General features: G+C 30.9%; 3 protein-coding genes and 1 long non-coding RNA gene across 6 annotated transcripts; 2 read left to right on the top strand and 2 right to left on the bottom strand.

Annotated features, from left to right (window-relative positions):
* Positions 1 to 1,196: 1,196 nt before the first annotated feature.
* Positions 1,197 to 4,589, top strand: LOC131000129 (uncharacterized). Of its 2 annotated transcripts, XM_057925902.1 has the most exons (10): positions 1,197 to 1,300; positions 1,371 to 1,833; positions 2,271 to 2,457; positions 2,555 to 2,688; positions 2,816 to 2,928; positions 3,016 to 3,256; positions 3,579 to 3,734; positions 3,896 to 3,975; positions 4,143 to 4,192; positions 4,401 to 4,589. In XM_057925902.1, exons 2-10 carry the CDS (start codon positions 1,432 to 1,434, stop codon positions 4,535 to 4,537), a joined length of 1,500 nt encoding a protein of 499 aa, XP_057781885.1. In that variant the 5' UTR covers positions 1,197 to 1,300; positions 1,371 to 1,431; the 3' UTR covers positions 4,538 to 4,589. The 2 variants fall into 2 exon arrangements, with proteins under 2 accessions (XP_057781885.1, XP_057781884.1); XM_057925901.1 differs by lacking the exon at positions 1,197 to 1,300 and having other exon boundaries at positions 1,355 to 1,833.
* An 888-nt stretch (positions 4,590 to 5,477) lies between these two features.
* Positions 5,478 to 6,480, bottom strand: LOC131000131 (uncharacterized). 2 transcript variants are annotated; one of them, XR_009093668.1, is made up of 3 exons: positions 6,176 to 6,381; positions 5,926 to 6,100; positions 5,478 to 5,508 (listed from the first exon to the last, which is right to left on the bottom strand). It is a non-coding gene; the product is annotated as an uncharacterized LOC131000131 (long non-coding RNA). The 2 variants fall into 2 exon arrangements; XR_009093667.1 differs by lacking the exon at positions 5,478 to 5,508 and having other exon boundaries at positions 5,925 to 6,100; positions 6,176 to 6,480.
* Positions 6,481 to 8,862: 2,382 nt separating this feature from the next.
* LOC131000130 (uncharacterized) lies at positions 8,863 to 13,116 on the top strand. The gene is made up of 9 exons (XM_057925903.1): positions 8,863 to 9,250; positions 10,100 to 10,286; positions 10,378 to 10,508; positions 10,587 to 10,699; positions 10,790 to 11,036; positions 11,273 to 11,428; positions 12,273 to 12,352; positions 12,476 to 12,525; positions 12,833 to 13,116. The coding sequence occupies exons 1-9, from the start codon at positions 8,867 to 8,869 to the stop codon at positions 12,967 to 12,969; spliced, it is 1,485 nt and encodes a 494-aa protein (XP_057781886.1). The 5' UTR covers positions 8,863 to 8,866; the 3' UTR covers positions 12,970 to 13,116.
* A 4,321-nt stretch (positions 13,117 to 17,437) lies between these two features.
* On the bottom strand, positions 17,438 to 19,968 carry LOC130997145 (uncharacterized). Its single transcript, XM_057922404.1, has 4 exons — positions 19,069 to 19,968; positions 18,057 to 18,989; positions 17,758 to 17,976; positions 17,438 to 17,670 (listed from the first exon to the last, which is right to left on the bottom strand). Exons 1-4 carry the CDS (start codon positions 19,966 to 19,968, stop codon positions 17,584 to 17,586), a joined length of 2,139 nt encoding a protein of 712 aa, XP_057778387.1. The 3' UTR covers positions 17,438 to 17,583.
* Positions 19,969 to 24,153: the final 4,185 nt, after the last annotated feature.

A 24,153-nucleotide genomic window follows, 5' to 3' on the forward strand; every position in this document is an offset into this window, starting at 1 on the left:
ATATATATATATATATATATGCCATAAATCAACCGCCTTTAGAATGCTTAGTAAATAATAAAGCACAACAATGAAATAAAGATTCATCAATAAGTTAGGCGTTGGAAAATAATAAATTAGGCCTTGGAAATTGTTTACTACAACTTTGAAGATAAAAAGCACAAAATTACGAAGATGATGAAACATACAATGCTATATGTTTTCTTGTTTGTAACATACATAGCTATTGTGCAAATAGAGATTTTTTTTTTAATTACCTTTATTAATAAAATACTATTTGACACAATTCACCTAAATTAGTTTAACCCTAATTAATATTTTACTATGAGAAATGCTCGACATTTCAACGGATTTTACGACGAAAAAACATCCATCACATATAGCTTGCAATGGAGAATAGCCATGCATGCTTAGCGGGATTCACCATCAAATTTCAATTAATATATAGTAATTGTTAGACAAATTAATGCAATTTAAGAGGAATCAATGAAAGGACATCAATTTCAATCCTAGATTTTCGCAAGTTGAGAGAGATCAAGAATTCTCACAATTTCTTAGATTCATGAACCCAATTCAATGTTGAGGTATTTCATACACATTTTTTTTTTTCCCACTAAGAATATTTTTTAAAACTTTTTGACCCCGAATTAAAGCTTAAATCGTAGTCGTAAAGCTCAAAATTAAAAAAAAAAAAAAATGGACAACATCATATATAAAGTGGCCCTCCTATGTCTGAACACTTATTTATGCACAAACAACAATTAATTACGGCGCATCGAGATTGAATTTAAGGATCTTTAAGTAATTAACTCAAGTTATTTTCTTAAATAGTAATAATACGTATTCCATAAATAGTACTCCCTCCGTCTCACTCCAAAAGTCTCATTTCTTTTTTGGCAATACATTCTCTTTCTATACTTAATATTTAAATAATTTTCAACAACTCACTTTATCTACTTTATACACATTTCTTAATCTCCGTGCCAAAAAAAAAGGAGACATTTGGAGCGGGACGGTGGGAGTAATAATAGCTCAAGTTAAGTAGCCCTACTTCGTGTGAACACTAATTTATGCACTACAACAATTAATTACGAGCATCGAGATTGAATTTAAGGATATCTTAATCAATTAATCGGAGTGTTCCATTTAAAAAAAGAAGGTAATAGTAGTAATAATTAACCCGAGTAGATTGTTCCATTAATAATAATTGATAGGTTAATTCGATTGATCTTGTTCATGTTAGCCAAATCGTGGCCTCGTGGGCTGAATCTCAACATATACAGTCTTCAAACAAAATCTAGTAAAATCATAAGTTTTTATTTATAATGCATTTCTTGACCCATGAAGAACTATCCCAGTTTAAAATCAAGGGTTTCGTCTATAAATACCATGATATACTAAAATTGATCAAAGAATCAAAGAAGAAAGCTTATGAGCATGAAATCCCAATTCCACCCTTGTCTTCTTCTCCTTCTTCTTCTTGCGCAGACTGTTTCAACATCTCCACCCAAAATCCCAAGACTCTCTACATTCAACAGAGACGCATTGTTGAGTGATGCGACATCAGCAGCAACTTCTTCTTCTTCAAAGCTGGATTTGATGAAGACATATTATTACCGACAAACAATCGATCACTTCAACTACGCACCTCAGAGCTATGCAACCTTCAGACAAAGATACGTCGTAAGCTCCAAATATTGGGGCGGCCCTCATTCCGACGCCCCCATTTTCGCCTATCTTGGACCAGAGGCACCTCTCGATCAAGACTTGCTCTCCATCACCTTTCTCTCTCATAACGCTCCCCGCTTCAAATCTCTCTCTCTCTACATTGAGGTGACACTGCTCAGATATTCAAATATTTATTAGGGATATTTGTCGTAGAATATACGAATATTCAACAAATTTTGATTTTTTTTTCTTCATGATTTTTAAAATTTGAAAAAAAAAGTACTTCACCTTTCAATTTGTTCTGATTTTTCTACGGATATGAAATATTCCTAAATAGAAGCTGATTTTACGGCTTTTTCACTTAGAAGATGTATCTGTGAATTGAAAATCTCTCTCGCTTAAGTATAAAAAATTTAAGTCAAAAGCTCTAAAATCAGTTTCTATTTGGGATATTTCATATCCGTGAAAACAATCAGAATAAATCAAATATAGTTTTTTCAAATTTTTAAAAATTATGAGAAAAGTCGGAATTTATTGAAAGTTCGTGTATTTTACGAGAAACATCGGTATTTAATTATACGATCTTCATTTATTTATTTTAGCATCGATATTATGGGAAATCGGTCCCGTTTGGAACGATGGAGGAGGCCATGAAGAATGAAACGACACGTGGATATTTCAACTCGGCTCAAGCCATAGCTGATTATGCAGAGATATTGCTACACGTGAAGAAAAAATTCTCTGCGCATAATTCTCCGATTATTGTAGTTGGAGGGTCGTATGGAGGAAGTCTGTGATTCCACTCATGATTTTGCTTTTTATAATTAATTAATTCATGCTGTATTAATTAATTAATTTGTTGACGAAATTAATTAATTAATTTCAGAGCTAGCTTCGTGGTTTAGACTCAAATATCCACACATCGCTGTGGGTGCTCTAGCTTCATCAGCCCCTATTCTTTACTTTGACAACATCACTCCACAAAATGGATATTATTCCATTGTAACCAAGGACTTCAAGGTATATATATCTTCATTACATCTAACTATAAATTAATAACTTAGAAGTTAATTCATTATTATTTTTTTCCCCATGATTTTAGGGTAATATTTGCGTCATCTTATTTCCTTTTGGGTAACGCATGCAGGAGGTTAGCCTGAAGTGTTACGAAATTATTAAAAAATCATGGGCTGAAATCGATAGAATAGCCTTAGAAGATGGAGGCCTATCCACTCTTTCACAAAGATTCAAGACATGCTCGTAAATGATACATCTATATATATATATATACATATCAACAATTAATTAATAAAAATGAAATAATTGTACAAACTGATTTTTCTGCAGGAAATTGAAGTATTCATGGGAGTTAAAGAACTTCTTGTACAGCATGTACTCGTCGGCAGCACAATACAACGCGCCGCCAAAATATCCGGTGACGGAGGTGTGCAGAGGGGTCGACGGAGCTCCGGAGAGAAGCGACGTCATCGGCCGGATTTTCGCCGGCATGGCGTCTTATTATGGGAAAAGAAGTTGTTACAATATGACTTCCCAACCCTCGGAAACTAGCGTGGGTTGGAGATGGCAAGTAAGTCATCTATAATTTCGACTAACTTTTATCCGAATTCATCTGCGCATCGATACTCCCTCCGTCCACAAAAATTAATCAATTTCTATTTAAAAAAAAAAATTATCACATGATGGACTCTCTTTTCCACCCATAATGCAATTAATTATCATTATTAATACTACTTTTTAAGAAAGATCTTTTATTCGCTCAGAATACATTAACCATTTTCATTAAAACTCGTATCTTTTTTCGTAGAACTATTTTTTTTTTTTGGACGAATGGAGTGTATTAACGACACATAGATTACTAAATACATTTGATTTAATTAATTTGTTTGCAGACATGCAGTGAAATAGTGATGCCTATCGGGATAGAGGGAAACGACACAATGTTTGAAGCATCACCTTTTGATTTAAATCAATATGTCAAAGACTGTATACAATTGTATGGTGTGCCACCTCGACCTCATTGGGTTACAACTTATTATGGGGGCCATGTAAGAATTATATATTATTACACGCACACTATAATTATGATTATGAGACATTTGATTTTTCATATACGTCATTTTAATTATCAATAAAAAAAAATACAACTACATATATATTTATAGCACTGTTAATTATATAATGATCACTGTTTATTGTAATTATACAGGATATTAAACTGGTTCTAAAGCGGTTTGGAAGCAACATTATTTTCTCAAATGGCCTAAGAGATCCATATAGTAGCGGAGGGTAAATGACATTATTTTGCCTTATAAATTGATTTTCTTTTTTTTAGGATGTAACGAATAGCTAGTAATTTTTCTTTTCCGACGATAAAATAGCTAATTAGCACTCATTTTTTTATAAGTAATTTAAATTAATCATATATTTGATGTATATTTATTTATTTCGTACAGGGTGCTAGAAGACTTATCTGAAAGTATTCTTGCAGTGACTACGCGTAATGGTATGTCTGTTCATAAATATTTGATAATTAATTAAGTATATCGATCTTTGCGATAAATTTAAGACTTACAATATTTAATTTTTCAGGAAAATATAATTTTGACAAATTTAAATTTTTTTTAACTATAATTGCACAAGCTTTCAAATTATTTAGTTACAATATGACATTAGTAGTCACATAATTAATTAGTCAAATAATTATTTTGTAGGTTCACATTGTTTGGACATAGTAGGAGGAGCAGATACTGATCCAGAATGGCTGATGATGCAAAGAAAAACAGAAGTTAAGATCATTGAAGGATGGCTTAAAATATATTATGCTGATCTTCATGCTTTGAAGAAATAAGACATATATTTGTTCTGAAAATTAACGATATATCTACAAGTGCTTAATTAAATTTCCGTGTCAAAATTTTATTTAATTCATACTCATACATAGCATAAAGTTCTATAAAATTTGGGTTATTTATTGTTATAATTCTACTTATACTATTATATTGATCTAGCCCACCCAACCGAATAATTTTTAATAAAATTTTAAGATTGCGTTATCAAACAACAATATGATTTGTCTCTAAAAAGATGGAGTATTAAATTAACAATGTGAATTCCTGTATGTGAACAATGAGGCCTAAGGATCAAACTTCATTGCCCCCGGTAAAAAACAGACAACAACAATATGATTTTCAATGTTAATTAATTTTATTTTATTTTTAATTTCTTGTGAATAAGCAACATAAGTCAATTCATACGAAATGAAGTTAATATTTATGGAGGGATATATAGGGACGCGCATGTTAAAAGGCATACAAGGTGCCATCCAATTTGTTCAACTTTATGGGCAAGTGATCATGGATCATGATTCGAATATATAGGAAGTAAATACTCATTAAATTAGTCGATACATCTCATGATATGCTATAATCAAATAAACGCAATACTCATTTCAAATATATTTATAAAGATACGTGTACATTTGTTGAAGTAAATATTATATGCCCAAGATCTTAGATTTTGGATTCAAATCGTCCGTCGTGTAAATAGATCATTAGAGTATGAAGAAACCCCTTGCAATCGCAAATTGATTACGAAAACAGAAAATATTAAACTATAAGGGTGCGTTCTCTTTGGTTGTAAATTTATCATGGAAAAAGGAAGAATAAACAAAATTTCACCCTTTAAATTCTTCATTTCTTTTCCCACATTTCTTACTTGACCTTTACTCATTCCTCATTTGCACTACAAAGGAGGGATAATATTATCCCTCCAAAAATAGTGTGATAATATTATTAATTCAGCACGCTGCTAATTTTTCCCCTGAAAGTAACAAGATTCCAACAACACTCATAAAAAGAATCATCTAAAACAATCGAAAAATATGCAGAAAATTGCCAAAACTCGTAACTGATCAAGAGCAAAGCTATGAAACTGATAAAGAAAGCACTGTTCTGATCAAGAGCAAAGCGCCATTACTGATGCTCCTCACCATATTCCTCACACACGTAACACCCAAATCAAATGCAATATAAATTAATAACCAGATAAAATTAGTAATACAATTAATTGTTATATATTGTAATAGAACAGGGTTTTAGTGTAATTCGATCTTCTTCGATATATATAATATTTTAGTGTAATACAATCTGCTATCGAGCACTCACCATCTCCAAAACTTCCTAGCATAAAATTGGACAATGCCTAACAAAGGAAGAAAAGAAGAGATCGATAATATACCTGATTCAGGTTGAGAAGCGGAGGGCGACGCCGGCAGAGGAAGTGACGATGGCTGTGAGTTCTCGCCGAGTAGCAATCGATGAATACAATGATGCAGATCTCTGAGAGTGAAATAGAGCTGTTGTGTATTCTAGCAGTAAGAGCTTTCAATTGGCCGAATGATCGGTCTTCAGATCTATGAAACAATAACCAGACAACGATTATCATTGTTCCAGCCCTAACTGAAATGAAATAGGAGACAAAGGCTCACCATTGTTCCAGCAATGGCAGCAGCAACTGAAGGCGACGATGGGGAGAAGATGCAGAGATAGACGGCGGATATCGGAGCGGGCGGCGGGGAAGACGGCGGAGATCGAAGCGCGCGGCGGGGAGAACGACGGCGCGGGAGCTTATTTCAGAGATAGACGGCAAAGGGGGCGTGACTCGTGAGCTGAACTAGAGAAGATGCAGAGAACTATTTAGATAAATATTAACGACTCTTTAACAACGGAAATCTAATTTAGAAAATAAAACAAAAAATTCAACATATTTTAACTACTATTTAGCTACGGAATATTAATTTTCATAAATAAAATTAAAAATTCAGTATATTTTAACGACTATTTAGCTACGGAATATAAATTTTAATAAATAAAATAAAAATTTAACATATTTCAACGACTATTTAGCTACGAAATATTAATTTTAATAAATAAAATGAAAAAATCAGTATATTTTAACGACTATTTAACTACGGATTATTAATTTAATAAATAAAATGAAAAAATCAGTATATTTTAACGACTATTTAACTACGGAATATTATTTTTCATAAATAAAATAAAAAATTCAGTATATTTTAACGACTATTTAACTACGGATAATTAATTTAATAAATAAAATAAAAAATTCAATATATTTTAACGACTATTTAGCTACGGTTTAATAACTAAATATTTAAAATTAATTAAAAAATCAAAATTAATATGTTTCCGTTGGTAATTCGTAGTTAATTAACTACTGAATAAATTCCGTAGTTAAATTCAGTAGCTAATCTGACATTTTCTTGTAGTGTCATGTGACGTTTGTTAGGAATATTTCTAAGTATGGTTTTTTGATTGGGGATATTTCTAAGTGTGGTAGAGACCGTTACATTATGTCTTCGTAATAGATTGCTCTCAAAAACAAAACTGGTTATTTTATTTTAATTTATAGAATTGATAGCCATGCATATAGGATATAGCCGTCGCTCTAATTTAAGTAAAGATTATTAATTTTAAATTGCAGAAGCGTTTTAGCTAGCTAATGCCATGCGAAAATATCGTTTGATAATTTGGGATAATATATTTTCATCTAGCTAGATTCTAGAAATTCTCTACTCATTCACAACAATAAAAAATTTATAAATTAAGACATAATTTAGGTTTTGAAAAATTCATTTCTTAGGTTTTAAATCTCGAGGGTTTTATTATTATTATTATTATTATTATTATTATTATTATTATTATTATTATTATTATTATTATTATTATTATTATTATTATTATTATTATTATTATTATTATTATTATTATTATCATCATAAAGATTGTTACTTTCTTAATTACTTAATTAGAACGTAATGAAAATTGTACAAAACGACTCAGTCAAAATAAGGTATTGATTATTTGTCATTGGTTCTCACTCCATTTGAAAAGTTCAATTCGTCTTGCATGCATTATATTATTAAACATAATGTAAAGATGCAAGGAGAGATTAACGAAAATTATGTGATGATATATACTGCATGTGAAAAAAATTAAATATTTAGCGGTCTTTGGTTTACAATAATTAGAATTAATCTTAATTAAAGGTGGTATATATACTAGGTTTTGTTGTTGTTGATGTTGGTTGTTAATTATACTTCCAATTAACCTTTTTAGTGTTAAGATCTATTAGAGGGTATATTACAAATATTTATATATACATATCTGAACGCGATCATATACTCTATACTATAATACTATAGACGACAACAAGAAGAAACTTATAGAAGGTATTGTGATTGGCAACAATATATAATAACTTTAGAAAATCGATGGTATGCTACTAATTAATCTTATTCTATTCGCAATATTAGCTCCATCAAAAATAGTGTGATTTACAGGGTATATATATATATATATGTGTGTATTTTAATAAAATATTGAAAGATGTGTTTTGAGCAGGAGCTCTCACAAATGGTATTATAATTGTTCCACAAAGAGTTTTGAATATTTTATGTGTTGGATATTTGGTAAATAATGTACGTGAATATGGTTGAAGGGAGAGATTCAAAGGAGAACCATATGATAAGCTCTTCAATCGTGAGAGATTTGTGGTAAATGCATCAGTTTGATGGATGAATACAGCACCTGAAATTGAATTCTTGAAAGAGCAATTTTTTTTTTCTTCTTTTTCGAATGCATTAAATTTAACAGTAAATTTGATGATCAAAGTGGAAACACATAACTTATTGTGTACAGACTAAAATGACAGAAGACCACGCACACTTTTTGTGAATAAAGGGAGTAGTATTTTTCGTTTTTTTATCGTTTTCAAGTTATTTGATACTCATTTCGGGCGTTAATATAACTTAGTAGCTGGCTAGCTTGATGCTATGAAAAACCGTCGATACTTTAATTTGAATCTTTCTTATGAGATTCAAGGCTAACAACAACAAAGTAAAAACAAAACAATTCAGAATGAAATAAACTCGCTGACAATTACGAAAACTAGTCATTACTTAACAATTATAATGCAGGCTCTATCAATGTCATACATATATATATGCATTGAATATTATACAAAAATAAAAGCTTGATTTAATTTGTCCATTTTCCTTTAACTACTTCATATAAAAATTGATCGAATCTCGATTATATATCTGCAGTCTATAAATACATATCTACGTATCAAAATTTTCAGGATACAATTCAAAGACATGAATTCCTTCCAATTCTACCCTCTCATTCTTCTTGTTGTGTTTTCGGTATTTCTGCAAACTGCTTCAAGCAAAATTCCAAGGCTCTCAATCCACCATAAGCAAGCTTTAAATCGCGACAAGGGTTTGAGTGTAAATTCAGATGGTTTTGAGAAATATTACTACACACAAACCCTTGATCATTTCAACTACGCACCACAAAGCTATGCAAGTTTCAGACAGCAATATGTGGTGAACTCCAAATATTGGGGCGGTCCGGATTCTAACAGCCCCATTTTTGCATATCTTGGCGCAGAGCAACCACTTAATTTCGATGTCGTTAATTATATTGGAATTATCAATGATAATGTCCCCTATTTCAAGGCTCTCTCTGTTTTCATAGAGGTAATATATATATTCATCTTCATGCATGCATCATTTTAACCGTGCGCAACTATCTGCTTGAATTATGAATTATCGATATCGAATAAATATTATTATTATTATTAGTATTATAAAAGTGTACATTCTTAGAAATTTGTATGTCGTCTATATTATCTTTATTTGTTTGAATTTTTCTAAGAATATTTTAGTAATTATAAAGTAATTAACATGATTATAAATTCATATATGATAATTAACATGCATTATATTTTAGTGCATAATCATCCATTATATTAGTAGTGCATATATATATTTTACATGCATATATGGAGTATTTATTATTTAAAATCCTCAACTTTTACACGCATCGCGGATATCCTTTTGTTGTTATTTATAAAGTGTGATGTTACATAAACTATAGAATCTAAAGCTCGAATTTAATTTGCTAACATCTTGTTGGTTCTGAAACCTAAATATCAAAAAGGATAGTTATACAATTACAAATAACTCACACATCACGGATAAGATTTGAATCAATGACCTATTTAAAGAGAGAGAGTATTTGGTGCTCAGTTTTATCGTTTAGGCTAACTAGGTCTCATCGACATCTCACAAAGGATAGTAAATAGCTCTAAAAACAAAGGATAATGAATATATTAATCGCCTTTTTGTAGTACTTATAAAGTAGCTGGCTAGGGTTTAGATTTCCCATGTGATTAAGGGGCCCATTTTTATTGTGAGTGGATTGTGTGGGGTACACTTATGAAAAAAAGAAATGGGTACTCATTTAGTAGACGGATTAAAAAGGAAATATGGATATTCATTTCATTGACGGCATGTGATTTATTTATTTATTTATTTGTTGATTAGCATCGATATTATGGAGAATCAATCCCATTTGGAACAATGGAGGAGGCCTTGAAAAATAAAACAACACGTGGATATTTCAACTCAGCTCAAGCCTTAGCTGATTATGCCGAGATTTTATTACACGTTAAGCAAAAATTTTCAGCACATAATTCTCCTATTATTGTTTTCGGAGGATCCTACGGTGGAAGTAAGTAATTATATAAATAAACACTAATCAAATTATACATATACACATATTGAATTAATGTTAATTTTGATACATTATGATTCAATTTCAGTGTTAGCTTCTTGGTTTCGACTCAAGTATCCACACATAGCTCTAGGTGCTCTAGCTTCATCAGCCCCTATTCTTTACTTCGACAACATCGTACAAAATGGATATTTCTCAGTCGTTACCAAAGACTTTAAGGTATAATATTTTACTAATAATTTAACAAAAATTATTTCCATTTATTTACTCTTTTTTTTATTATTATTATTCATGCAGAAGGCTAGCCGGAGCTGTTACAATACTATAAGAAAATCATGGGCTGAAATCGACTATATTGCGTCAAAACCAGGAGGCCTCTCCATTCTCAGTCAAAGATTCCGAACTTGCTCGTAAATTAACATAACATACTTAGATATTAAATAATTAATATGATCTTAACGTATTAATTTGTACGTGATAAAATTAATTAATGATTTCAGGCAATTAAATAGTTCTACGGAGTTAAAGGATTTTTTGATCGGAATCTACGCGTCGGCGGCGCAGTATAACTACCCGTCGGAATACGTGAGATCGGTGTGCGAAGGGATCGACGGAGCTCCCGCCGGTGCTGATCCGATTGGCCGTGTTTTCGCCGGCGCCGGCGCTTACTTTGGGAATGCCACGTGTTACAATATCGATCCGAACGACGGTTATCCGGCGGAAGTTATTATGGGTTGGAGTTGGCAAGTGAGTTTATCTATTTTTATATTTTATTTTAAATTTATATTTCATGACTTTGGATTCATCAATTTAATGAAGATAATTTAACCTTTTGCATGACTCCATTGGATAAGTTAAAGATAGTCAACAAATGATAGAACAAAACAATTATTGTGGTCCAAATTAAACTAAATATTTTGTGATTATATGCCAATATATAACTATTTGGGGATGGAATTACATATTTGGTTTGATGTTGGTAGACATGTAGTGAAATGGTGATGCCAATTGGATATGAGGTAAACGACACGATGTTTCAAGCTTCGCCTTTCAACTTGTATAAATTTATCCAAGATTGTGAGAAATTATATGGTGTTACACCTCGGCCTCATTGGATCACAACTTATTATGGAGGTCATGTAAGTATATTTATACTTGTTCATTTATTGAGTATTTGAAATTTATTTTCTCGTTGCATATTATGGGCTCGTTCGGTATGGGTAATTAAGGCGTATAATATATCTATGACACTCTAATAGTATCTTGTTAAAATACACAGCTCTTTATAAATCAAAAGCCCGATACGAATTTGGGTGATTTTGTATACCATCTAGAAATGTGGAATTACGTAATATAAATCACAATGATATCATTATTAATTTTATATAATCTTAATACGTCATACTAAATAACATCCACACCCTCCGTTTCTGAAAAATATGTGGCGGTGTGGATAATACGAATTTGAAATGTTAGATGAATACTGTATTGTGAATGGAGAAAATGTCTCATTTTATATAGTATTATATTACTTTATTAAAAAGTAGTGGTCGGCCATAATGATTTTTTGTAAATAACTATATATGAAAAAATATGGATAAAAAGTAAAAGGACTCTGAGGTAGTGTACAAAAATGGATAATACGTGTTTTTAGAATACGACCAAAAATGACAAAATATGCATACTTTTCAGAGACGGGATGAAATATTATATTTTGCAAATACTTTTTAATATATTCTACTAAACATGATATTTATATGACACATGATAATAACAATAAAAAAAATAGGAGTACATTTCAATTCAAATACTATATCATACCCTTATCTCATATCGTATACCAAATGAGCCTTAATACAATATCATTATTGTGATTAGTGGGACGAATATGGAGTATTAATTATAATATTTGAAATTTAATTTCGTCACGCTATATAGTTGCTGCCATCATAATTAAGACAAAACTGAACTTTTCCTTTGTAGGATATTAAATTGGTTCTTAAGCGGTTCGGAAGCAATATAATTTTTTCGAATGGCCTTCAAGATCCGTACAGCAGTGGAGGGTAAGTGATACATTAATTTAATTTACTGATCAATTTTTTTTTCCATCTACCCTAATCCCTATCTAATTAATAACATATGTTTATTTAGTTAATTTCTTATTTCTGGGCTTGTGTTCAATGTAGGGTACTGAAAGACATAAACAAAAGTATTGTTGCAGTTACTACAGTCAACGGTATGCTTATAAAACCCTTCCAAACTCCTTATATGCATATAATAAAAATCAAATTAAACTAATTAATAATTAAGTACGTGAGTTTAGCACTATACCACTAGTGATCACCACAAATCCATGGAGTCTCATTTTAATTTTTTTTAATATTAACAATGAATAATGTATATGAACTTTACTAATATAGATAGACGAACTAGAAAATAAATACTGATCTAATCCATATTTTATACAATCGGCCACAACATAAACTATAATTAAATTAATAAAAGAAGAAGAAGAAATTAAATCTGATAAATATTTTTTGCAGGTTCACATTGTGTGGACATACCTCCAGCATCAGAAACAGATCCAGAATGGCTGATCACACAAAGAAAAATAGAGCTTCAAAATATTGAAGGATGGCTTGCAACATACTATGCAGATCTTCATGCCTTGAAGATATAGAACCTATAAATTTATACCTACAAAAACTTTGCTAGCTCTACAAATAGAATAAATATTCGTTACTTCGCAAATTTTGATTTACCTATTCTTATTATAATATTTAATTTAAGGGGAATAGTGACTTTAATTTGATTGCCAAATACTTTAATTTTCTATTGTATATATATTACTAGAAAAAAATTGTGCGCAACTATCATTTTACTAGTATAATATAAAAAAATTATTATTATAAGACTAATAAACTAGTTTATGATCTAGCAGTGTGCCGAAATAGCCCAAAAGTTCACAACTAAATTTCCAACTATACTCTTATTTGGGTTATCATATATTAATTATGACGAAAATGTACATCTTTAGCTTATGGAAAGTTTTGTGTGGTGGAATCATATGATCTCTTCAAAAAAAATACTAGAAACATATGTTAAGGTGCTCAATTTATTTTACGAGATATTGGGCCTATAAAAAGCCTTATAGTTATTGGGCTTCATTGTAAAATACATAAAGGGCTTCATAGCTCCAAATAAAAATCCTCATGCTATTATATAATGTTGTTGGTTCAACCGATTACAATTTTAAACTATTCGAAGCTCTGATCTACTATGGTTAATTAAAATATTTGGCAATCAAATTAAAGTGATTTTTTTTGGATGAATCTATTTATTTCGTTATCCATATCATAATCATAATACAAAGTTGAAACACTAGGATGGACATGATACCATCTCTCTCTTTTCCTCCCGAAACTAAAAAAATGATCAATTCAAGAAAAAGATAGTACTGAAGTGTTTCTATATACAAATTCATAAATGAGATTCAATTTTCTATTTAAAGCCATAAAAAGAAATTAATACAATTTTTGAACAACTTGGTCAAAGTGACATCCTTTTTTTCCTTGAAAAATTAAGAATAATGAGGCTTGAGCCCCAAACCTCACCACTTGTAAATATGAAGATCGATAAATATAGTTTTCAATATAAACAGCATATGACAAATTGATAATCTAAAAATACAAAAATTTGTGTACGTGTATTGATATAGTGATATAGTGATTAATGTTTGGGGTTAATATACCATATTTAAGTCTATGGTCACACGGTAGTTAAAATTATTTGTTATTCTATAAAGTAAAAAAAATATATATACAAAAGTTTGTGATTAATTTATTGTGATGGTAACTCATTGATAGCTTTTTCGGTAAGTTCACATAAAACTAGATACAAGTACACAAAATCAATCATCTTTTTGTTTTAAAAATCTCCATAAATGTTTGTTTGTCTATCAATTACCAAATATGTGCCACGCAAATTAATATGGTCTTCTGACTCTTCTCCATAAGTGCATATTCATTAATTTCGTAGCTAATTAAAAGTGGGTAGTCCCTCCTTAAATGCATACTACATCAGCTATAATAAATATAGAGGTATATAACAGAAGTTTCTATTTTCAATTACTCAAAACACCAACAAATCGATGTAGAAAAACTGCGCGTGACATTAAATTTGAAAGTTGGATTTCTAGAAATAAAATAACTCTATTGACATAATACTCATTAATTTAGTCAGAGTTGGTGGTCGATATTTTCTCCGCTATTTCGAATTATTTAGCTATGTGTGTATAGGAGGATTATTTTGCGTTGAAGTTTCAGAATACAAAGAAAAAATTATATTAGTGAGATATAATACATGATAATTAAGGCGTGACGCAAAAGATGATGATGATAATAATAATAATAATAATAATAATAATAATAATAATAATAATAATAATAATAATAATAATAATAATAATAATAATAATAATAATAATTCATTCTTTTCATTTCAAGGATAGATAATATTATCGCACCAAAAATGGAGGGATAATACTATCCCTTATTGGAGTGAAAAAAATTGTAGAAAATGAAGGAAAATAAATGAGGCATTTATCTTAATAAAGTAATAGACTGGTCTATATACTACTTTTAGCTGTATAAAGTAATCAACGACTCTCAAATGTATTAGTGTTTAATTATATGACATTCATAAAATATTTTCTACGTACTTGCCAGAATCACTCCAACAATTTAATTTAGATGTTCGTATAAGTAGCTAGTACATATATACACATATACATTTATGTTTTTTTTATAAATGTTCATAGCTAGATTGAAGTGAAATATAGTATGGTCATCATAATTAATGAGAGCTAAATTATTACAGTTTGAAATAATCATGCATAGAAATGAGAGACTAATTAAGGGCAAGAGGCATTATTGCAGTAGATCGCAAGGGCATAACCTTTTGAGATGAGACAAAATTTAAAAAAATTTATAAAGTGAAAAGGCATTTTGATGTGGCGAGTTCTCCTCCACTTGCCCCAATTTATCTCTGCTTCTTCGTAGCAAACAAAAGAAGATGAGAATTGGATTCATCAGTTTGAAGATGAGAATTCACAAATTTTGTGCGCCCCACAAAAGAAGAGTGAGATTAAAAATATATATATAAATAATCTAAATTAGAATAATACAGTAAAAGTAATTAAAATTTAACCAGATCAAGTTATTCGTAAATTATTCAAAGCTTATAATTTGATAAAAATTTGATCAAATTAATTTATTTATTGAAACTTATCAATTAAACAAATTAAGTTTAAGTATAGTAGTATTCGATTAGATAGCTAGTGAACAAATTCGTTAAGTGGTTTAGAAAATATCTAAAATTATTAATGATGAGAACTTAAGTTTATACTATATATTAATAATAATTTTATCAAACCTTTAATTAACTCTATTTGTGACATAAAAATATGAAAATATATAATTAATTTATTGTATTATTGTGAATAAATGATCTATTACCGAAAGAAAATAATTTATATTTTAAACATAAATTCAAATTTAGAGAATTCATTTGGACTTGATAAAACTAGAATAAATTTTTCTCTTAGCTTAAGAACTAAGAATCAATATGAATTATTGATCTATGTGAACTAGTCTCTTTTATTACTTTGAAGACTTAGTCGGAGATTTATATATGTGAATTACTAGTGAAGAAACAACCTTAGACAGGCTTAATTGTCTTTATTTAATGCATTTTCCACATTAATTTTAAATTTTACCAAAATAGTAGGGGAGATGAGCACTGGCCACCTACTTTGGGGTCAAAGTTAGCTTACGTAAGAATATAACTTTATTACACCAAAATAGAAAAATCAGTTATGAAATTGATAGTTGTACCAAATTATATGTCCGGCAGTATTTGCGGGTTTATTATTATTATTATTATTATTATTATTATTATTATTATTATTATTATTAGGGTAAATATCAATTTAAACCCTAAACTATTTCCGCACTATCAATTATATCCTGAACTATTGAAAATATTTTTTTAAACCTTAAACTATGAACTTTGTATCAATTATACCCCGTGTCCATTTTTCAGGCCCGGAAAGTTGACGTGGCTTGCCGGTTTGCCACGGTGTATTTTGTAAAAAAAAAATTAGATTGACGTGGCTTTAAAAATTAGAAGAAAAATTACACGTTGATTTAGAAACAAAACAACAACACATTCATTCCCTAAAATTAAAACACACGCTCCTGCGCAAGAATTTAGAAGAATAACACATCTCTTCTTTTTTTTTTTTAGTTTTTGAGAGAAACACATCCTCAATTTTAAGAACTCTACAATTGAGAATGGAATTTCACTCCAATCCAATATTCGCCTGAATCTTCGATTTCAAGAGAACTTATAGTATCGTGTGGCTATTCTTAATTATGATTATATGTATTGGAGTTGGTATTAATTTTTTTCGTGTGAAGAAAATCAGTGTATTGGAGTTGAAATTCTTGGAGTTGGTACTATTCTTAATTCTGTTTATGTGTATTGAAGTTGAAATTGTTGGAGTTGGTAATTTTTTTTTGTGTGTGCTTTAACCTATGCACACCACTTGCTCGATCAAATGCCTCAATGAAACAACAAATAAAGTTAGCCAATTAAAGTATACCAATCAAATCTATATATTCACTACTGACTTGTCCAACCACCATCATCAATAATATGGGAATATAAGGCAGATTTGTTCCAAAAATATGATACAAAACTTCTAACACATTGAGGATTGAGGCCACGAAATTGAAAAAAAAAGAAAGATAAGTGGCAATGACTTTATGATGTGAATGTGATTAACTAAATAAAATACTACAATGAAAAGATTATTTCTTGATATAATACATTGTTAATCACTATAACACCACATTTCCAATACAATTTTAGCCACTCCCGTCAATGAGTATGCAAGAATTAAGATTTGTTGTCACATAACAAACAAAGTGAATATATCAAAGTTTTACAACTAAGAAACCATACAAGTTATCATCTCTTGCACAAATATATAAAAGATCTACACCTAAGAAACTAAGAAACTGCTCAAAGATGGAAAGTTCCCAGTTTAAAAAGATAAACAAGAAATCCGTAAGAGGGACATGTTATATCACCAAAAAATGCTGTTCATAGACAAAAAAGTTGTTACCAGAAATACATCTCAAGTTGTTGGATATATCACCAAAAAACGCTAATAACAACCTCAAAGTTTAGGATCATGACAAAAAACCAAATCTAAGCATAGACATCTATATTAAGGAGGTGTTGGGCCATCAGTAATTTGTGAATTTTGACTGGATCCAACTTGATGAATAACTTGCACTCTTCTTCCACCTGGATTCTATTTAACATAAAAAGAAAATATATTAGTGGAAAGAGGTTACCAATACATAGCAATTTATGCATAACTAGTGGATACAATACATACTCTCATATACACATTTCCAGAATCAGCCACCAACAAACCGAAGCCTTGGCTTGCCAATCTTTGCTCTGTGTTGATAACAAGATTATTTTGGTTTGAAGTGCTCCCTCTTGGTCTTCCTCTCGTCTTTGAACTTGTCGGTTGATCACCAAGTGTTGAAGCATTGCTTGAGCTTATAGTGTTCTTTCTCGGTCTTCCTCTTGGCCTCTTCAACTCATTTGTCTTTTAATACAAGATCAATGAATTAGTATGTATGTTGGATTCGTAAGCTAACAAATAGCTGAAAAAAAATATATATTTACCTCAAGGGTGGTTTCTGCTTTACATGTCCTTTTATTGTGGTCAATCCCACCACATTTCCTACAAGTCATCTTTACCTTTCCTTTCTTGGATAACTTGGCATCTCCAGACTTTTTAGGCTCATCGCGCGCTCGTTTTCTAATCTTCTTGGGTCTACCGGGCTGCTTTTGATACACAGGTGGGAGCACAGGTGGTTCATTCACCGAAGGCCATTCTTTTTCTCCTTGTATTGGTTGTAAACCAATTCTATAACATGCTTGCCAATTGGAATTGTAGTAAAACCTATCAACATAACTCACATAATCCTCCCTACAATGTACAAGGCTTGCCAAAGCATGATAACAAGGCAGCCCGGTAAGATGCCAATACCGGCAACTACAATCTCTCTGAACAAGATCAACTATATGTGTATCATCAAACATGTGAACCTCATACTTTGCCCCCACCGTCGGTTGAACTTCACACTCATTGATACGTTTCAGATCATCTTCTAATTTTTTTTTAATATTAAGGCACAAGACATGTTTGCTACTTTCAGCAACTTGGTGCAGATTATATATCCTCGTCATCAGTTGCACCCTTATCCCATCAAGCATGTCTATCAAAAGATTGTCCCTAAACTTCAGTATGTAACTGTTGAAAGCTTCACAAATATTGTTATCCACCGTATCAAGTTTGGTATATGAGTTTATCTGAGACTTACAAAAAGTCTTAGGATTCTGACTCAAGAAGTCCTCAGCGGCATCGTTCGACTCTGCGCGCAGCTGATCCAAATTGGCATTATATTCAGACTGACATGTGCTTTTCACTACATTCCAGAAAAGAAGTTGGAACTTTGGCCCAGCATATTTCTTCTTCCAATTGGCATAAATATGTCGAGCACAATGCCTGTGCTCGGCATTTGGTGCCAACATGAGGACTGCATTAATCAAACCCTGCAATATAATATATATGTATATATATCATTTGAAAAGTTATGAAAATAATTTAAAAGTAAAGCTTTAAAGTTGTTACCTTTTGTTTGTCACTCATAAAAGTCCAGCCAAAGCCATCACCAATCCTAAAATCTTCAAACAACTTCTCCATAAACCACGTCCACGTCTCTTCGTTTTCCTTTTCCACAACTGCCCAAGCCACCGGATACATCTTTTGGTTACAATCCTTTGATACTGCAGCAAGTAAGGCCCCTCCAACTGTAGTTTTAAGAAAACAAGCATCGAATGATAGAAACTTTCTGCATCCAATGAAAAATCCTTTACGAAGTGCAGAGAAACCTATGTATACTCGCTGAAATACTGGCTTTTCGGCGTTATCCAAATATGTTTTGACACAGAAATTGCCATCTGTGTCTCTTTTTTGCAATTCTGAAATATAGGATCTGAGCTTAGCATAATGTTCTTCAAGGGTTCCTCGTAACTTTTTCAAAGCTGTGTCCTTGGCCCTATAGCATTGCAAAAGTTCCACTCGAGTATTGTATTTCTTCCTAAGCAGCAGTTGTATTTCTTGCGCTCTCATCAAAGGATTACTCTTTATATGCTCAAACATTTGTTCTGCAATCCATCCTGAAGTAGCCTGTCTATTGTGAAGAGGCCTTACACAATCATGTTCACCAACATATGTCTTGATAACACATGTTGGTTCACGTGTTAAAGTGCTAGCGTACAACTTCCAAGGACATTCTTTTTCACAAATAGCTTTTACTCTATCAAATTCAGATTTCACCCATCTGATATTGTAACCATTCATAATTGCCCACAACTTAACTGCAGATTTACATTCTTCCACATCTTTAAACTGCATTCCAAGTTGTAGTTTCAGACGCTTATGGTCACAATCCTTATCATATTGCAGCTGGTTGTCCATCTTCCCAACCGCTTCAACGTCATCATTTTCAAGTAATGAGTCATCAGACATCTCATTTGTCTCATCTGCATCATCTGTTGCATCTACCTCATCTGTCTCATCTGATGATAGTACATAATCCTGATCATCAGCTTCCAAATCATCCTCTACATAAGTTTCCAAACCCTCTGTCAGCCTAACATAACCTTCATCCTCATTCTCAAGTTCAACATCCCCAACATAAACATCCAACTTCTCATTTTCCACATCCACACAAATTATATATTCTCGTTCGAAATTCAGTATCGTCTTTAAAGAACATCAATTCATCAGTGTTCTTTACTCTAAAAGCAAATTTTTGAACATCACTACACCCACGATCAACATATGAATTAAATAATTCAGAAAATTGCCAAGAATACCAATCACATTCCTCTAGAACATCAACTTCACCTCCTATGTATCTTCTTTCCCCCTCAAACTTTCCACCAAAGTGAATTCTTATCGCAATTAAATAAGGCATATCCATGCTGCATGTGCTGCCAAACAACAACCCACAAATTTAAGGTAGGATACGACAACCACTACAATACAAAACATACAAAAGTAATATAATACAATTTAATGCAAGGGCCACTACAATATAAACAAGGACTACTGAAAAAAGACACAAAAAGAACACTTTAGAATCATGAATGATAATCGCCACTCACCGATAATGTATGTCACGTGATATTGTAACTTTTCTTGTAATCGAAGATTCAGGCGAATCTTGGAATTGGAGTGAAATTTTGTACTTAGTCGTAGGGTTCTTGAATTGGAGATATACTTCTTCTTGATTCTAGGGCGGCAACACGTTTATATTTTTTAGAATAGATATGTTGTTGTTTTGTTAATTTGCGCAGGAGCGTCTTTTAATTTTAGGGAATGAATGTGTTGTTGTTTTGTTTCTTTTGGGTGCAAATAATAATAAAGGAAATCAACGTGTAATTTTTCTTCTAATTTTTAAAGCCACGTCAATCTAATTATTTTTTTACAAAATACACTGTGGCAAACCGGCAAGCCACGTCAACTTTCCGGGCCTGAAAAATGGACACGGGGTATAATTGATACAAAGTTCATAGTTTAAGGTTAAAAAAATTATTTTCAATAGTTCAGGATATAATTGATAGTGCGGAAATAGTTTAAGGTTTAAATTGATATTTACCCTTATTATTATTATTATTATTATTATTACACTTTATATGTATCCACACTCACGTATAAGATGACTTAAACACTCCACTTATAATTGGAATGAATGTATTTTACTAATTAAATTAGGGTAATTTTAAACACAGCCCCCGATTTTTTACTATAGCCCCTTATTTAAAAAAATAATAAAATTAATTATGATTGTACTATTATACCCTCATAGCTTTTATTTTAAATTTGTAATAAATTATAAGTTATAAAAATTAATTTAAAATACATCACGTATAATTTTTTCACAGAAAAGAAATCATATAGCCCCCATCCTGATCTAATACAGATAAATCATATATAGCCCACATCCTGATCTAATACTAAAAATACTGATAAATAACCCTAATAACTCCATCAGTATAGCCCCTAACTCAAATTTTAATTAAATACACAGGGAACAGAACGCAGGAAATTCACCACAAAACTTCTTTGCATCCTCTGCTCCAACTTTCTTTCAAATTCTTTTCCCTTTTACTTCTCGCAATGAGGTTGAGAATGTGTTGTATGATTAAATTCATTTCTATACATGTCGTAACCAACAAACTATGGAAAAACCAAAAAAAAAAAAAAGTGAACAAACGCGACTAATTTACTTTTCAAATGTACTAGTGACTAATTTACTCTGATAATCAGATCAATTTTTTCATTCCAATTCCCAATTAAACATGACAATATTATATATGTCAAGTTATTTGAAAGTTAGATCTTCCGTAAAGAAATAATTGATTCCAATTGTAATCAGTAGATAATAATGAGGCGTATGCAGAAGCATTGAGAGCGTGTGCAGATAACAGTTTCCCATCTAATAATGTCAAAACAAAAATATGTTGGAGGTATGTATCTTGGGTTTTCATAACTCTCGTCATTTTGCATCTTAAAAAAAATATCTTCATATCCAAGATAAATAAATTGAAGATGATGTTGAACTTTGTTCTTTCTTATGTCGATGTTCTTCTTCTTTTTCCTGCGTTCTGTTCTTTGCGTATTTAATTAAAATTTGAGTTGGGGGCTATACTGATGGAGTTATTAGGGTTATTTATCAGTATTTTTAATATTAGAACATGATATATGGGGCTATATGATTTATCTGTATTAGATCAGGATGTGGGCTATATATGATTTCTTTTCTGTAAAAAAATCATACGTGATGTACCTTAAATTAATTTTTATAACTTAGTAATTTATTATAAATTTAAAATAAAAGTTATGAGGGTATAATAGTACAATCATAATTAATTTTATTATTATTTTTAAATAAGGGGCTATAGTGAGAAAATTGGGGGCTGTGTTTAAAATTACCCATTAAATTATGATTCGTCTTGGATTGTGGGTCCATTAATAGGTTAACCTAAAACGTGGTTGATAATTTGGATTTTGGAGTTGTCACGAAATCAAAAAAAGAAAAGAAAAGGGGCAAGCCAACTCCACTTTTTGAGCCATCTGAATTTTATTTAAAAAATAATACTACTAGTTTACATTTATACGTTACCTTATTCATGTTATGATATATACATAGAATTTTAACAAATAAAATCACGAATTATTTTAAAATTTAATTTTTTTAATGTAATTTTTAGAATGTGGCGAATTGAATCACCACATTTTCAATTTTTACAATTTTGTCCCCTTAATCTTTTCTTATCGCCGGATTCTTGAGTTAAAATTTACGTGGATTAGTTTGCCACGTACTACTACTCATGTTACGATGTCATTTACAATAAAATTACCGAATATTGGAAATTAGGGTGCAGATACAAGATACATTTTCTTTATAATTTGAGGAAATTTTAATTGAAATTGTAGCCTCACAAAAGCGACGTCGTCTTTAATTTAATCCACGTAAGCTCCAATTCAACATTCTGAAGATTATAAAAACTCTAATTCAGCGCTTTGATGATCGAAAAAAATTAGAAGACAAAATTTGAAAAATTGAAAAGATGATGATTTAATTCGCAGCACTTCAAAAGTCACGTTAAAATTATAATTTCAAAATAATTTAATTTGTAACAATCATAGTTACACATTTATTAAACATAAATTATAGTTTTGTCTAAAAAAATTATAGTGCTAACAGCACATGAATTAAAAAGAAAAACACGAGACAAAAACGTAATTTTACGTGTCAGAATCCAAAATAAGTTTGGCGGGCAGCCCTCAAAAGGAGAAAAAACAGAAGGCATTAAAATGAAGAAGAAGAAATAATTGAGGTAAGAAAAGTGCAGAGTCAGAGAGCAAGAAATAAAGTTGAAATTGGTAGTGGAATGGAGTGAATCTCTCTATAAAGAGAGTGGTATCAAAAAGTGTTGCTTTAGTATCTCAAAATGGATTTGGATGCTTTTGTTTATGGGGCAGCCACCAAGTTACAAAAATTATGATCAAGATTCTAATTTTGAAGTTGTTACATTTAATAAGTATTGAGACACACACACAAAATTATGATCAAGATTCTAATTTTGAAGTTGTTACATTTAATAAGTATTGAGACACGCACACCGTAAGTGCAAATACTTTTGCATGTGTGTGCGTGTGTTGGCCAAGCGGTAAGGGGTTAATGCCTAAGGTCAAAGGTCTTGGGTTCGAGTCCCCTGTGATGCGGTCTTTTAAATTTCTTTATTTAATACTGTTAATTTATCAAAAAAAAAAATACTTTTGCATGTTATATTAGTGGATGTACATTGAAAGCCTATTTGTTAGGGACTTATATAGGGTATGTGATTTTAATCATTTAAGTGAGGTTGTAACAATTTTTTTTTTAGAATTATAAGAATAATCTAATATATAATTAAATCGGCGATTCGCACACATGCGATACTCCTACACCACACAAAGATGAAAAAACAAAAGAGTGTCTTTGGATGCCTCAACTTTGCTACTTGAGCTAGGCTTTATCGACGACGTGAGGTTGTAACAACTTAATAACTAAGATGGTGCTAAATTAGTTTAACATAAATAGAGTTGTTCAAGCAAAAATATACTTCTTTAATTTTAGGCTTAATTCGGTTGCTATCGTGT

The sequence above is a fragment of the Salvia miltiorrhiza genome, chromosome 8 (genome assembly GCF_028751815.1).
Source record: "Salvia miltiorrhiza cultivar Shanhuang (shh) chromosome 8, IMPLAD_Smil_shh, whole genome shotgun sequence".
NCBI classification, from domain to species: Eukaryota; Viridiplantae; Streptophyta; class Magnoliopsida; order Lamiales; family Lamiaceae; genus Salvia; species Salvia miltiorrhiza.

Bases quoted from the DNA above. Each gene is read 5' to 3' on its own strand.
- LOC130997145 (XM_057922404.1), bottom strand. From the start codon at position 19,968: ATGTCTGATGACTCATTACTTGAAAATGATGACGTTGAAGCGGTTGGG. The intron at 17,977-18,056 runs GTAAATATATAT...TTGTATTAAAAG, and splicing joins AAGCAGAAACCACCCTTGAG to ACAAATGAGTTGAAGAGGCC. The intron at 17,671-17,757 runs GTATGTATTGTA...TATGTTAAATAG, and splicing joins CTGGAAATGTGTATATGAGA to AATCCAGGTGGAAGAAGAGT.
- LOC131000130 (XM_057925903.1), top strand. From the start codon at position 8,867: ATGAATTCCTTCCAATTCTACCCTCTCATTCTTCTTGTTGTGTTTTCG. The intron at 11,429-12,272 runs GTAAGTATATTT...TTTCCTTTGTAG, and splicing joins CAACTTATTATGGAGGTCAT to GATATTAAATTGGTTCTTAA. The intron at 12,526-12,832 runs GTATGCTTATAA...TATTTTTTGCAG, and splicing joins TGCAGTTACTACAGTCAACG to GTTCACATTGTGTGGACATA.
- LOC131000129 (XM_057925902.1), top strand. From the start codon at position 1,432: ATGAGCATGAAATCCCAATTCCACCCTTGTCTTCTTCTCCTTCTTCTT. The intron at 3,735-3,895 runs GTAAGAATTATA...GTAATTATACAG, and splicing joins CAACTTATTATGGGGGCCAT to GATATTAAACTGGTTCTAAA. The intron at 4,193-4,400 runs GTATGTCTGTTC...ATTATTTTGTAG, and splicing joins TGCAGTGACTACGCGTAATG to GTTCACATTGTTTGGACATA.